The following is a 13,913-nucleotide window of genomic DNA, read 5'->3' on the forward strand; positions in this document are numbered from 1 at the left end:
AGTAAAGTATTTAAAGAATTCGAACTCTAATTCTAATATAGAACCAGGAAATAAGTACTTCTAAAAAAAGTCTTTACTTTAGGGGCTTATAGTATAAATTTAGTAAAGATTAACTTAATTTATCTAATAGGAAAAAATACTCTTATAATACCCTATATTATTAATATAAATAAATTAGAAATCAAGTTATTTTCTCTTATTAATACTAGAGCTAATAGTTATACTTTTATTAATATAAAGCTTATTTAGCTTATAGAGTAATTTTTAGGAATAGAATTATAACTCTTTCTCTTATCCTATATTATATATAGTTTTAATAGAAAGCTAGCTAAATCTACTAAGAAATATATAGAAGTCTTATTTCTAATTAATATATCTATAATTATCCTAAATCTTAGAAATTATAATATTATTCTTAATAAAAAATAAAAAATATATATTAATATTCTAGTTAATTATAAAAGATATAGGCTTATATAACTAAAGAATAAGCCTAAATCTATATAATTTAATTATATTATTAGTATTTTATAATAATAGCTAGAGAAGTAATCTAATAAGAAGTATTAAAAGAATACTAATTAATAAGATTTTATTATAAGCTATTTCTGGAAACCTTTTATTCTAAAGTAGTTTTTCTTTTTTTAAACTAATTAGAGGAAATTATATAAGACTATAGAAAAGAAGCTTTTATAGCCTAATTAAAATATAATACCCAAGTAAAAGCTAAAGAAACGGGAAGAAGTCCTTAATAAAAAGCAAATATTAGACCTAGCTATTCTTACTTTTATAGTATTTAATTATATAACTAAGAGAAAAAATAATATTATTAGTTAAATCTCTATCTATAAAATTAATAAGAAGCTTAAAGCTCGGGAAAAAGAAGCTATTCCTGGCCCAGAAAATTAATAACTAGAAGAAATAAAGCTTTAGTAGCTATAAAGAATATTACCTTTAGAACTCAAGAAATATACTTCTATTTTTTCTAAAAAGAAATCTAATATTCTTCTTTTCTATAGATTATATAACTATAAGATTTAGATTAAAGGCCTAAAGAAAACCGAGAGTATTAGATATTAATTCCTCTAGTAATAGTTTATTTAAGAGTTTCTAGAAATCAAGTATTTCTTAGAAAATAATCTAACTAAAAGCTTTATTAAAGCTAGTTAGGTTTCTTTTACTTTACTAGTTCTTTTTATAAAAAAAGTAAATAAAGGTTTATATTTTTATATTAATTTCTACTATTTAAATAATATTATTCGAAAGAATTAATATTTCCTTTCTCTTATTAATAAGACTTTAAATTAATTATTTAAGGCCAAGATCTATACTAAATTAGATATTTATTAGGCTTTCTATTATATAGCTATAGACTCGAACTTTTAGGAGCTAATAATATTTCATACTTACTATAAAGTATATAAATATAATATTCTCTAGAAAGGCCTTATAAATAGCCCGGCTATATATTAATATTATATAAATAATATACTTTTTAAATATCTAAATAACTTTTATATAATATACCTTAATAATATTCTTATTTATTTAGAGAACCTAGTAAAATATAAATAATATATATGAAAAATACTAGATTACTTATATCTTATTAGTCTCTAAATAAATATTAAAAAATCGGAATTTAAAGTTATATATATAAAATATTTAGGCTTTATTATTTCTATATCTAGTATTAAAATAAATCCTAATAAAGTTAAAGTAATATATAACTAGTAATTCCTAAAAATAGTTAAGGATATATAGTTCTTTCTTGGCTTCTATAACTTTTATAAATACTTTATTAGAAAATATAGGCGAATTACTAAATTTCTTATCTTATTTATAAAAAATAATATTTCCTTTAAATAATTCAAGTAATACTAAAAGGCTTTTACTTGCCTAAAGAAAGCTATAATTTCTACTCTAGTTTTATAATACTATAATTTAGATCTATTTATAATAATAAAAATAGATATATCTAAAAAAGTAATTACTAGCCTATTCTTTTAATAAGATCCAGAAATAGGCCTTTAGTATCCTATAGCTTATTTTTCTAAAACTATACTTCTAGTAAAGCTTAATTATAATATATATAATAAGGAAATACTTATTATAATTCGAGTATTAGAAAAATAGAAAACTAAGCTAAAAAGTTTTTAGAATACTTCTTTTAAGATTTATTCTAATTATTATATTTTAGAATACTTTATAACTACTAAGAAGCTCTTTTTTTAATAAGCTAAATAGGCTAAGCTCTTATTTTACTATTATTTTAAGCTTATATATTATTCTAAAAAATTAAATAAATAAATAAATACTTTATTATAAAAATAAAATAAAGTAAATACTTAGGGCCAGATTAAAAAAAAGCTATAAACTCAAGTATTTCTCTCTAAAAATAAGATTAATCCGGAAATTATTTATAACTTATAGCTTATAGTAATATTTTATAAAGTCGGCTTACTTAATCCGGAATTTGGCCCCGAAAACCAAATATATACTAAAGACTTTCCGGAAAAGAATATTCTTATTAAAGATATAATTCTTCTAGAAAAAGGTATTTTCTTAGAAGCTTTACTAATAGACTCTATTATAGTAGCCCCTATAGAAGTATTATTAGAGACTCCCGCCAAATATAGTAGTTTATAACTTATAAATAAGATCCTATAAAATAATTATATATTATTAGATCTAGAAAAGCTATATATAATAGCCTAAGCTAAAAGTAATATCTGGATATTATAAGACGGCCTTCTTTTATACTATAGAAGACTTTATATTATAGAGAATAAAATAATTCCCGGACTATCTTTATAGATTACCCTAATTTATAAAGTATATAATAAATCCCTTTCTAAATATTCTAGATATATAAAGCTTTATTAGCTATTAAAGAAGTAATATTACTAGCTATCTATAGATAAGGATATTAATTAATACTATAGTAATTACTATATTTATAAGAGATTATATATATCTAGAAATAAAAAGCCTAGTTTATTTTATTTCTTTCTAGTTCCTAATTACTTATAATAATATATTATTATAGATTTTAAAAGCTATCTAGAAAGTAAATCGGGCTATAATATAGTTATTATATTTATAAATTACTTATTTAAGTATCTAATTATAATTCCCGTATAAGATATAATTATAGCTAAATAGCTAGTATTTCTATTTTTATTTTATATAATATATTAAATAAGTATTCCAGAAATAATTATATTAAATCAGGGACCCTAATTTATATCCGATTTTTAAAGCAAATTCTATATAAGAATTAATATAAAGCTTAAGCTTTCTATAGCTAATTATTCCTAAACGGATAAATAAATAAATATTATTAATTAATACTTTAATTAGAGATTATACCTATATATTAATTATTACTAGAATAACTAGAATAAATAGATTACTATAATTAATTATTAATAAGCCTCTCTTTAGTACGAAACTATTAGCTAGTTCTTATTTATAACTAAAAAGGGCTATAAGCCTTATATTTCTCTAAACTAGAACTCTCTTATTAAAGCTAACTTATTTAAAAAGAAGCTAAATAGAAATAAAGCTAAAGTATTAGTAAATTAATTATATAAATTATAATAACTTACTTAAGGCTATATAAAGTAAGTATAGGAATAATATATAGTATAAGCTAATAAATACTATTATCTAATTAATTTCAAAATAGGAAATAAAATATAAGTTATTATAAAGTACTAGAAATTCAATTATCCGAACCGGAAACTTAGGAACTAAATAAAGAACTTATTTGAGATTCTAGAATAGTATAATTACTTATTTCTTCTAAAACTACCAGAAACTATAAAGATATATCTAGTTTTCTATATAGAGAAGCTATAAAAAGATCTCCAGAATTCTTTACTAGATTAAGTAAACCCGGAACTACTCCTATTAATACTAGAGAATAGTAAATAAAGTATGGCATTAAACGGGTTATTATAATTAAGCTAGTAAGAAATAGGCTAAAGTATAGAATTTAATAGATTAATTAGAATAAAGATCCAGTATAGTATTTAGCTTTAGTACTAAGTAATAGCCCCCTGGTTTTATAGAGTTTTTATAATAATAATATTAATATATTAGGACTTCTATAATTTTGTAATACTGGCTAGACTATATAAAAAACAATACTTATTTAGAATTATACGGAAATAATAATAAATCCTTCTAGGTTATATAATAAAGGCACTGGCCTTTTATATGTAATAGCTATATCCGAGACACTTTGGAAAGGAAAATAGTACGAAATTGGATGAATTAACGGCTTTTACAAAGCTCGGGAACGAGCTTATTCTAAAGGGGGGAGTAATATTATAATTCCCAGATACCCGGTATCTGAAATGCCTTGCCAGATACCAGATGCCTCCTAGACATACGTAATATGGCCGCCTTGCTAGGGAAGCATGCTTGGAATATACTAGAGATACTTAGAAGGCTAAACCCCTTCGGGACTAGTATACTATAGGGTATATATACTCTCTTACAGCCTCTTATATTCTAGTTTTCCCTTCCTTAGCTTTAAATCGTCTTTATAAGGGACCTTCTACCTTGCTTTCCAAGCCCTGAATACCGTACCCGTAATACTATACTTATGAGCTTCCCTTCTTAGTTTAGAATCCTCGGATTAAGAGCTACTTTACCTGCTTTCCAAGCCCAGAGCCCGGTTTCGTAATATAGTATATCTTACCCAGGTTTTTAATCCCGCTACTTATATGAAAGCAGGATATAGGAAAAGGCTTTTAATTATAAATAGGTATTCTAGCTATATTAATATAGAGTTTATACGAATATATAATTACCTTAAAATTCTGCTTCTTATTTTATCTCTATATTTAATATATTATCTTTAATCTCTTAATATAGGCTACTTTTTACTACTTTCTACTTATTATTTTACCGAGATTAATAGGCTTTTAAATACTAGTAAGGATATTTCTTCTTTAATAAAAAGGATATTTTAGTCTGTTTTCAAGCCTGTTTAGGATAAAAGTATATCTAAATTAAATATTTTATTTGCTTGAAATAAAACAGGTATATAGCTATACTAATTATTAATTATTCTTTTAGCTATTACTTTATTAAAGCTATAAACTTTTCCAGAAGCTCTTCCTAATATAATTATAACTTCTTATACTATAAAACATATATGGTAATTCTCAAAAATCTATATAAAGAACCTATCTAAAGCGGCCTTTTATAAGCTTTCTAAAGCAAATAAGTCGAATATAGTAAAGGCTTCTATTATAGAGTATTATATAAAGGATTTAAAAGAAGCTTTATAGCTTGAAAAGAAGAAGAGATATTAAGGGAAAAAGCTTAATTTAATAGGAGAGCCTTTAGAAAAGGCCTAGTTCTTTGAAATAGCTAAAGTACTAGCTATAATACTATTTAAGGAAATAAAGATTATAAAGGTAAAATAAGATAAATTAGATAAATAGAAGGCAAAGGAAGATATAAAGATTACGAAAGTAATAAAAGATGCCTTAGAAAAGCAGGAGAAGGAAGTAGAGAAGATAAGGAAGGCGAAGCAAAAAGAGATTAATAATGGAGTAAGGAGAGAGAAGTATAAAATAGAGGTTTTGGAAAGGGCAGTAGCAAGAAAGGCAGCTACGGTAGCTAGAAATGCTACTAAGAAAGCCAAACCGTCTCGTATAGTAATATTGAGGGTAGGGTCTTCGATTTTATCGAATTTAGGGGCTCAGGAAGCGGTAATTATAGAGGAGGACGATTCTAAAGCTATAGGGATAGTATAGATATCCCGATTAGGAAGGGAGATTATTTTACTATAACGTCTTAGAAAATGAAAAATCCTGATTAGCCAACTTAATACACCTAGTTCAATTACTCTATATCTTTAATTTTAGACCGATTAATAGTGTGGTTATTTAATAATTAATTAATTAATTAAGTCCGAGGTGGGCTGAAAATTTGGGGTGTGTATTCGCTTGGGGTGTGCATTGGCCTTGGAAATCGGTTACGGCCGACGAATTGCCGACGACTTCACAGGGCGGCCAATTGGGTCAGCTCCTGGTTCTCATGATTGGTAATCCGGCTTCCACGGCTTGCTGCTTTTACTTTCTCCAATCGTGATAGTATGAAGTATTGAGCGGGGTACCACCAAGGGCGGCAACCAATGACCAACCAGACTTGGATTATTCAGCGTTCGGCCACGTTAGTGATCGGGTCTGGTTATGATTGCTCCGACTGGCATTCGACAGCATGTTTCAGCAGGGCCTTCCTGCGCAAATGCCGTTATAAATCTTCCGTTGGTGTTAGTTTTGAAATGATCAGCAGTCACCAGCAACTCTGCTCCTAAGCCCCTGGGCATGCAATCGGATTTATAATACTGCTTCATGTTACAGTCCTCCGTCGAGGGATTCAATTCTTGATATTGTAACATGTACACGGGCTAGAAATGGATCTGCAGGAGTGGCGGTACCCACGCAAGACTGTCTACAACGAGGCAATAGGTTCCATGCATGCACAGCCATTTGATTTGGCAGCACGGAACGATCAATTATAGCAGTTTGAGAACGCAAGATTCATGGACTGTGCAGTAGGTTGAAGTATCCACTCTTAGAACCCATACTGTATGTAATAGCCCTTCGTCTCCTAGAATATTCACCTCAATCACTTCAATATCACCTTCAATCGGCCACAACAGAATCTTCAAACCTTCTCTCTCCATAGTACAATTGCTTCTCACTTTATACTTCAATCCTCAATTGAAGCACACTCACGACAGATACAATGGCTCAACAAGTCGACCCCGATCAGTTTACGACCCCTTTCATGCCGACCGCGACCAAACGTCGTGACCCATACCCAGCTATTGACCCTTCCAAGCCATCAAACTCACAGAAGGGGAAGATCATAATCATCACTGGAGCTAGCGGTGGACTTGAAGCCGTAAGAAAATCCCCTTCACGATCAAACGTCTATAGCTAAGCTTTTGTCACGGCCTGGACAAGCTGTGGAAGTGGAAATGTAGTGTGTTTGTGTAAATATATGTATGAATGATCGTGCCCTAATGGCGGTGAAGAAGCTATATATACGCCTGTGCGCAGCACGTGACAGCTTTCCAGGCTGCTGCAAGGGTCTGGGCTCGTGCAGGTGCTACTGGCATCGTGATCGCAGCACGAAGAATTGATGCACTTGAGAAAATTGCGACCGAGCTCAACAAAATCAGCCCATCGTCCAAAGTTTTACCTGTCAAAGCAGACATTACATCCGAAGAGCAAGTGAAAAGCCTCTTTGCCTCAGTGCAGACCACCTTTGGAAGACCGGCCGATGTTTTGATCAACAATGCTGGATATCTCAAAGATGACCAGCTCATTGGAGAGACTGCCCCAAACGAGTGGTGGACTGGAATCGTAAGTTCTAATTCTTGAGACATTTGGGGCACGCCTAACACCTCTTGAAGGAGATCAACCTCAAAGGTGCTTACATATGACGCACTACTTCATCCAAGCTCAGCCCGAACCCAAGAAACCAACTGGGACGATCATCACCGTTTCGTCTGGACGTGCAGGAATCACGGCTGAAGGAGGTTCAGCATACAACATTAGCAAGATCGCAGAGCAGAAACTCAACGAGCATCTCCAGCTAGGTAGGCAACACCCCCGCTCCCCTTCCAAGTTCCCAATTCTTTCATAGCCCAATCTAACAGACGCGAAAGAATACCCAACCCTTCGAGTCTTCACTACAATGCCAGGAATCTCACCCACGGAAATGGCAACCCCTTACTGGTTGCAGTTTGCGCACGATCACGAGGATCTGACCGGCATGCTCGCGCTGTATCTTGCGCAGCCGAGAGCAGATTTCCTTAAAGGCAGTATGGTTGGCGTGAACTGGGATGTTGAGGAGTTGGAGTAACATAAGGATGAGATCGTTGCTGGAAAGGTCTTCCAAACGTCTTGGTTGCCGATCTTGCCATTCAACGGTGGCAAGGGATTAGGGGCTTAAGCGAGATAAAATAGGGGAGAGGAGGTTTAGCGATATTGTGTTTTCTTTAGAAAAGCGTTCTAGTTTAGGCTAATAGAGTTTCTTTTTCCTCATATTAACTTCATATTTGGTTCAATGCTTATGCGACGATTGTCTTAACTTGGAGAGAGATCCATCGAGAAGCCCAAGCGACTCACTTGATTCACTTGAATCACAGCACTTCAAGATCAACAGCCTTCTCCGGAGGGGAAGACATATTATGCCCTTTGAGCTAAACTTATAACGGCCTGAGACATCCGACATCCCAACACTTTCACTTTGGCCGCAAAGTTGCTTAGATCTTTTTAAGTGTTCTGTTGGGAAAGAAAGGGTCGTGTGTCACGTGGCAATCGATTAAGTTGGCGATCAAGTGGGATAGACTAAAGGGAGCATACATTTTAAATGCAACGAATAGTTTTCAGGAAAAGTCCTCATAGTTTCGAGGAACGAGATAAGTATGCCTAATTGCAAATGCGCTAATAAATTTCTAAGCTACCGTGACACCAAGATGCTGAAACAAACCCGCTAAACCCTAATAAAACAATTTAGAAGTCAAAAATACCCAGACTGTCCATGTCCCCAACCATATTCTATGTGTTCGATCTTATCCCACTCTTTGCCACCGTTGATGCTCTGCTTACTGGCAGAAAACTTCCCACGAGTAGAAGTTGACGAGAGAGCCGGAAGGATACTGGCAATCTCCCACAGTCGGATACGTGATCGTGTAACCGCCGGTGGCGCAACTGTCATCACTGTAGACCTTGACTGTAGCAGGAGTCAGTAAGCTGTGTCCAAAACTTGAGCTTGGGTGGAAATACCTTGGCAGTTATAGCCCGTAGCAATGTGATCGATTTTGAGGTTGTAAAAGTCTGATTTGTGGCAAGCGCTGTGGGTTCCCGACGGAGTGTTTGGCACAAATTCGCTTGGAGGGGGGTGGCCTTGGTCCACCCACCACCAGCATTGGTTTTGGGAGCCAGCCTGGAGAGTCTTGTAGAGACTCAGGTCGATGACGGACCAGGTTGGTGGTGGTTGTGGCACTGGATCTCTTTCCCCGATGGCTGGGGCTGCGCTGGCTGTGGTGGCCAGAAGACCCATGGAGACGGCAGATGCAAGTGCGGTAAAGGAAACCATTTTATAGGATTTGAGAAATCTTTGAGGAAGTTGATAGAAGTGGAGTTGAATAATGAGACTTGAAGTTTGGACTGCTTGTTGATGGATACATAGTTCGGGAGATAAGAATACTCTTTATATAGAGTTCACACAGGTAATAAGTCTACTCTTGCCTTCATACGAGCTGGTGAGGAATGCCTAACGCCATGCGTCATGTCGGTGATGGGATCCTGCCTCACCCAGCCTCTCCCAGAGCCCTTGGCCTCATAGTAGTGTGCCTTGTGATTTGTTAAAGAATATTCCGAGCAGGCACATACCGTTTTTGCTCACCTGATTTGACGGAAAATATGCAAGATGGGAATCGGCGTTGTCATTGAGCACACGAGGCTCAGCAGCCGCTGAGCTGGGCTTGCTCGTGAGAGCGAAATAGTTACACGACGGAGGCGCGGATATTTCTGACTGAAGTCCTGAGCCACTTGGTTGGATGGGAGTATTTGGGTCTCGGCCGTATTTTCCCTGACGCACATCCGAAGATCCTCTTACCTTAGGGCGCAAAGCTGGAGTATGGGGCCAGCAAATACGCAGTTTGGTTGTCCTCGGCATAGCCTCGGAGTGGCGGCATGCCAAGCGTGCCAAGCGTGACTTGTAAGGCTGGAGGAACAGCCACCCTGCGCATCACAGTTTAGATTTATTTTTATCCCCGGCATGTTCTGTCTAGCTTTTAGACATAGATCTTGGAATATGGCAGCGATTATCTAATACTCTAGCATTGTGGGTAGCAGTTTGCCTATGTACCCCGCTTATTTGACATTTGAGGCGCAAGTCAATTGAGTGAAGTCAATTCCCAGCAAGCTGGGGTTTGAACCTTAATTACTAGGGCGTTATCATTATTGTACGAAGTATTTTGGCTCACGTCATTCCAACCAAGAGCGAACAAGAACTTACACAACAGATTCCCAGCTGGAAGAGTCGCAACGTATCATGAGAGCCTCTGCTGACACTGGCACACGACTGATTTTGAAGCTCCTGTAACCGGAGAGCAGCGTTCTAAATATAGGCGAACAAAATCGGTAGTCCAGCCAATGTGCAGTGCAGTCTTGGCTTGTGGTGGCTTTGAGTAAGCCAAAGCGAAGCCTCACGGAGAATGTTCAACGCAACTTCGCGTGGCATCAAGGTGAAACCTCATCGGAGGCAGTCATCAGCGACGGTTTGCATGTTGCCTAAACGTGAACACCTGACGTCCAGTGTCGATCATCGACGAGCACATTCCTGTGCTTACAGACGAGGGGACAAGCTACTGTATCGTTTGATGCACAGTTCATGTGCCATCTGAGAGCAGATGTAAAGGAGCCAATGAACAAAAGAACTTGAATACGAGCTTACAAGACTCTTTTCAGGACGGTTACCCCTCTTTGATTCGAATACGAACTTACAAAACTCGTTTCACGATGCCTACTCCGTCGCTTCTTTCGAACGACTGTGAGCTGACGACACGAAAGCTCTCGGCTACATTAGATATCCTCACCGATTGCTCGCAGGCTCTTAATCACATGAAGATATTTCTGGACAAGACCTGATCCATATAGCACCTCAGCGGGAATGAACGCACAGATCAAGGAACGGGCACATGACGAGACTTATTTGGAAAGTCCAGAAGAATCTATTCATGCTAGTAACTTGGCTGCATCTTGAGATGCACCATACCTCCGATCTTGGCTTTTAACCAAAGCTTCTCTTACTCGCCTCCGATAACTGTACCGCGCCATATTGAAGGGATGCAACTATATTCTAGCTTGTGAACGTACAATTTCGAGCCTTGCCCGGTACTCGCTTGAGCGGAACGCAGCAAGGCTCGGATTTGCAGCCCTGGAGAGGAAAGGTACAGCGCACATCTTGAGACCATGTCCAATACTTCATCCGCAAGAGATTTCTAGCGAGGAAGGGATGGGTTGGGAGACACAGCTTCCTCACAAGCATCGGCATCCGATATTGTTATAATCTTGAGTGTAGACTTGATCTTTGTAACTTAGAAACTTCGAGGAGGAAACCTGAGGAGCTGAGAAAGAGCAAAGATCAGCGAATGATCCAAACTCGACTAAACTATGCTGTGAGAGAAGAATCTACCTGACTATGCAGCCACGGCCAAGCTCAACTTGGGTTCTGACGTTGCTCGGAAACTTGGGCATGATTTGAACAATAATAAATCTGAACCGAAGCTCCGGCTCCAATTGAACCAATGTTCATACCCAACACTCGGAGCAGCGCCGGGGAATGCAGCGTTTCCCTACTGGGCTTGACTCTGCAGTGGAACTGGGCCAGGAAGCCGGGGTTCGGGGCTTCATGTCCATCAGGAGACAAATTGCTAGCTAGTAGAGGACGTAGATTTGGAAGGCGCCATCCAAACGCATCCCAGTGGCCATGGCCACCTACAGGCGGCTCTGGTGCAGCCACAGCAGCCACAGGACCTCCAGCGCCTTGAGGGGCGTGCCGCGTGGGGATTCTGGGGAACTGGAGCCCCAGGAGCTGGAGCTTGGAATTGAGGAGCTTGGAATTGTGGCGTATAACACTGTGGAGCTTGACCTGGAGAAGGTGTTTGTGCGCCGAATTAATGCGAGGGTTAGTTGTGTGCTGACATCTTGACTCTTGTTTCGAGGCGTTGCTGTAGAAGGAAGGACGAAGGAGGGTAATTTTTGAATCCAAGACTTTGTGCGAAGCCATGATCTCGAAGCGAATTCTGCAAAGGTGAATAGGAGATAGAAACGGCTGCATCGGGGAGGTGGTGGCAGAAGCAACAAACCAGAAAAGCACAAAAGTAAGATGCAAGAAATTGGAAGAACGACATATTGTTGCCTAAGACTTGGATGATTCTAATAGAACACAGATTACAGTTCGCAGATTCTATGCTGCAAATCAAACCAAAATCTCACTCCTCATCTTCGTCGGGCTTGATCTGCTCAACAATAAGATTTCCACTCCTCCCGACTCGTTCCCCAATCGTCCCACCCTCAGCGACCTCGTACACGACCCTAGGGAGTGTCTGCACAAGCCGGAAATCAAATTCATGCTTGTAGCCTTCTGGCTTGATGACCTTCGTGCTCACAGACTCGTCGCCGAGGAACTCGTAGCACTCCACGAAAGCGTAGAGCTTCTCGATGTCATCTTGCCCCTTAAATCGTCGTGTAACCCTCGCGGCCTCCAGATGTTCTGGCATCTTTATTGCTATCCGGACCACGTCCTTCGTGTCTGCACTTGGCTCTGGTTCGATTCGTGATGCTCGCCACTTCCGCCACTGCAGCTTCACCTTTGCCAATGTCTCCGCAGCCTCGGCTTCTGCTTTTTTCCTCCTCTCCCCCTCTGCGGCAGCAGCTTCTGCCTCCTTCTTTAACCTGGCTCGCTCTCTGTCCTGTGCCAGTGATCGTTCATAAGCTGAATCTTGCTCCTGCCTCAAGGTCCTCTCGAAGTTCTGCTCATTTCTCGATGCCCGTACTCTGGCCAATTGCTCCCCGTGCGTTGAGATTGTATTTCGGATCTTGGCGAGATATGTGCTTGCATCCATCGGCCCAGTAACTCTCGCAATGACGGACATATTCGTGCTGCTTACAGCGGGATCGTTTGCCACAACTGCTGTGAATGGGAACTTGTTGCAGTGCAAGGCGGAAGAAACTTGGTAGGCTTCGGAGTCTCGAACATCGCCAGTCCAGAGAATTATGTTGGTCGATGGGTCGTTGATGAAGGTCTGGACTTCGGCGGAGAGAAGGGTATCTCGGATAAAGGAGGAGGTGTCGTCGTGTTCGGGGGAGAGGAGGATGATCAGGAGGAACTTGAGGTCTTTCTTTGCGAGGTCGAGTGCTTGTGCGTATCCTCCTTCGAAGAATGGCAGACTGTTGCTTCCGTATTCCTCCTCAAATTCGCGCTTTAACCGCGCCGACGCGTCTCTGGGTTTCAGGGACCTCCTTCCAGCCGTGTTGGCTCTTCTTGCCGTGCCAGCCGTGGTAGCCGGACGTAATGCTCTTGGCAGAAATGGGAATAGGAAAGAGAACAGCCCGAAGGATGTCGAGAAGAGTTTGTAGAGCATGCTGAATGGGGCAAAGAGGAGGGCGAGGAGGAAGGGTGGTCTTCGGACTACTTCGTCATCGGCTTGTGGGACTATTCGAGGCGCGGAGTCGGATTGCCTCGGTCGGGAAGCATGGCCATGCAGCAGACTGTGTTGGAGGTTCTCTTGTCTTGCAGCTCGAGGCGGAGGGACACTCTGTGCTGCGAGAGCTTCCGCCACTAGGTCAGGGCCTTCCCCATCGAAGAATTTGGCGATTGCTATCTGTTCCAACATCAGCACATGCATGCGACCGCAGAGAAGCTGCAAAACCTCACCTCAACATTCCATTGCGAGCGCTGCAGCAGCGGAATAGCTGCGTTGACGTCCTGGTCTGTGACCGAGGTGTACTGCTGCAGGGCAAGCTGCTGCGATTCTGACAGCCGGCTGATGTCGATGTCCGGTGTCGCCATTGTTGGAGAAGAGGGGTGGTGGTCAGACAGTGTGTGGTCTCAGACAGACATGTCAGGCCGCAAGGTGGGGGCCTTCACAAAGAAACGAGTGTATGAGGGTTATTAATACGGTTGGAGGGAATGTTAAAAAAAATTAGGATGTCAGTCCAGATGTCAAATGCAGGAGCAGAGTCGGTCATTGTACAGATATCGTCCTTGCAGGGATTAATCATTAGCCCCCATCGGCGCCGGATTATCCTGCAACACCGCGCGCTATTGCCAGAGCCGACTAGGGTCAGCATCAGCCTTCTGAG

At 38.6% G+C, this 13,913-nt stretch overlaps 4 protein-coding genes across 4 annotated transcripts; 1 reads left to right on the plus strand and 3 right to left on the minus strand.

The window, feature by feature from the left end:
• Positions 1 to 6,536: 6,536 nt before the first annotated feature.
• On the plus strand, positions 6,537 to 7,989 carry K444DRAFT_652489 (NAD(P)-binding protein; the record flags this gene model as incomplete). The annotated part of the gene is made up of 6 exons (XM_024885800.1): positions 6,537 to 6,933; positions 7,110 to 7,397; positions 7,448 to 7,463; positions 7,496 to 7,633; positions 7,703 to 7,881; positions 7,912 to 7,989. Exons 1-6 carry the CDS (start codon positions 6,775 to 6,777, stop codon positions 7,987 to 7,989), a joined length of 858 nt encoding a protein of 285 aa, XP_024737939.1. The 5' UTR covers positions 6,537 to 6,774.
• A 404-nt stretch (positions 7,990 to 8,393) lies between these two features.
• Positions 8,394 to 9,245, minus strand: K444DRAFT_385447 (uncharacterized protein). Its single transcript, XM_024872380.1, has 2 exons — positions 8,826 to 9,245; positions 8,394 to 8,772 (listed from the first exon to the last, which is right to left on the minus strand). The coding sequence occupies exons 1-2, from the start codon at positions 9,136 to 9,138 to the stop codon at positions 8,645 to 8,647; spliced, it is 441 nt and encodes a 146-aa protein (XP_024737940.1). The 5' UTR covers positions 9,139 to 9,245; the 3' UTR covers positions 8,394 to 8,644.
• A 1,938-nt stretch (positions 9,246 to 11,183) lies between these two features.
• K444DRAFT_385474 (uncharacterized protein) lies at positions 11,184 to 12,085 on the minus strand. The gene has a single exon (XM_024872381.1). It carries the CDS (start codon positions 11,884 to 11,886, stop codon positions 11,266 to 11,268), a length of 621 nt encoding a protein of 206 aa, XP_024737941.1. The 5' UTR covers positions 11,887 to 12,085; the 3' UTR covers positions 11,184 to 11,265.
• K444DRAFT_588517 (uncharacterized protein) lies at positions 11,947 to 13,791 on the minus strand. Its single transcript, XM_024878061.1, has 2 exons — positions 13,486 to 13,791; positions 11,947 to 13,432 (listed from the first exon to the last, which is right to left on the minus strand). The coding sequence occupies exons 1-2, from the start codon at positions 13,618 to 13,620 to the stop codon at positions 12,041 to 12,043; spliced, it is 1,527 nt and encodes a 508-aa protein (XP_024737942.1). The 5' UTR covers positions 13,621 to 13,791; the 3' UTR covers positions 11,947 to 12,040.
• Between the last annotated feature and the right edge of the window lie 122 nt (positions 13,792 to 13,913).

Source organism: Hyaloscypha bicolor, assembly GCF_002865645.1.
Source record: "Hyaloscypha bicolor E unplaced genomic scaffold K444scaffold_57, whole genome shotgun sequence".
Lineage (NCBI taxonomy): Eukaryota > Fungi > Ascomycota > Leotiomycetes > Helotiales > Hyaloscyphaceae > Hyaloscypha > Hyaloscypha bicolor.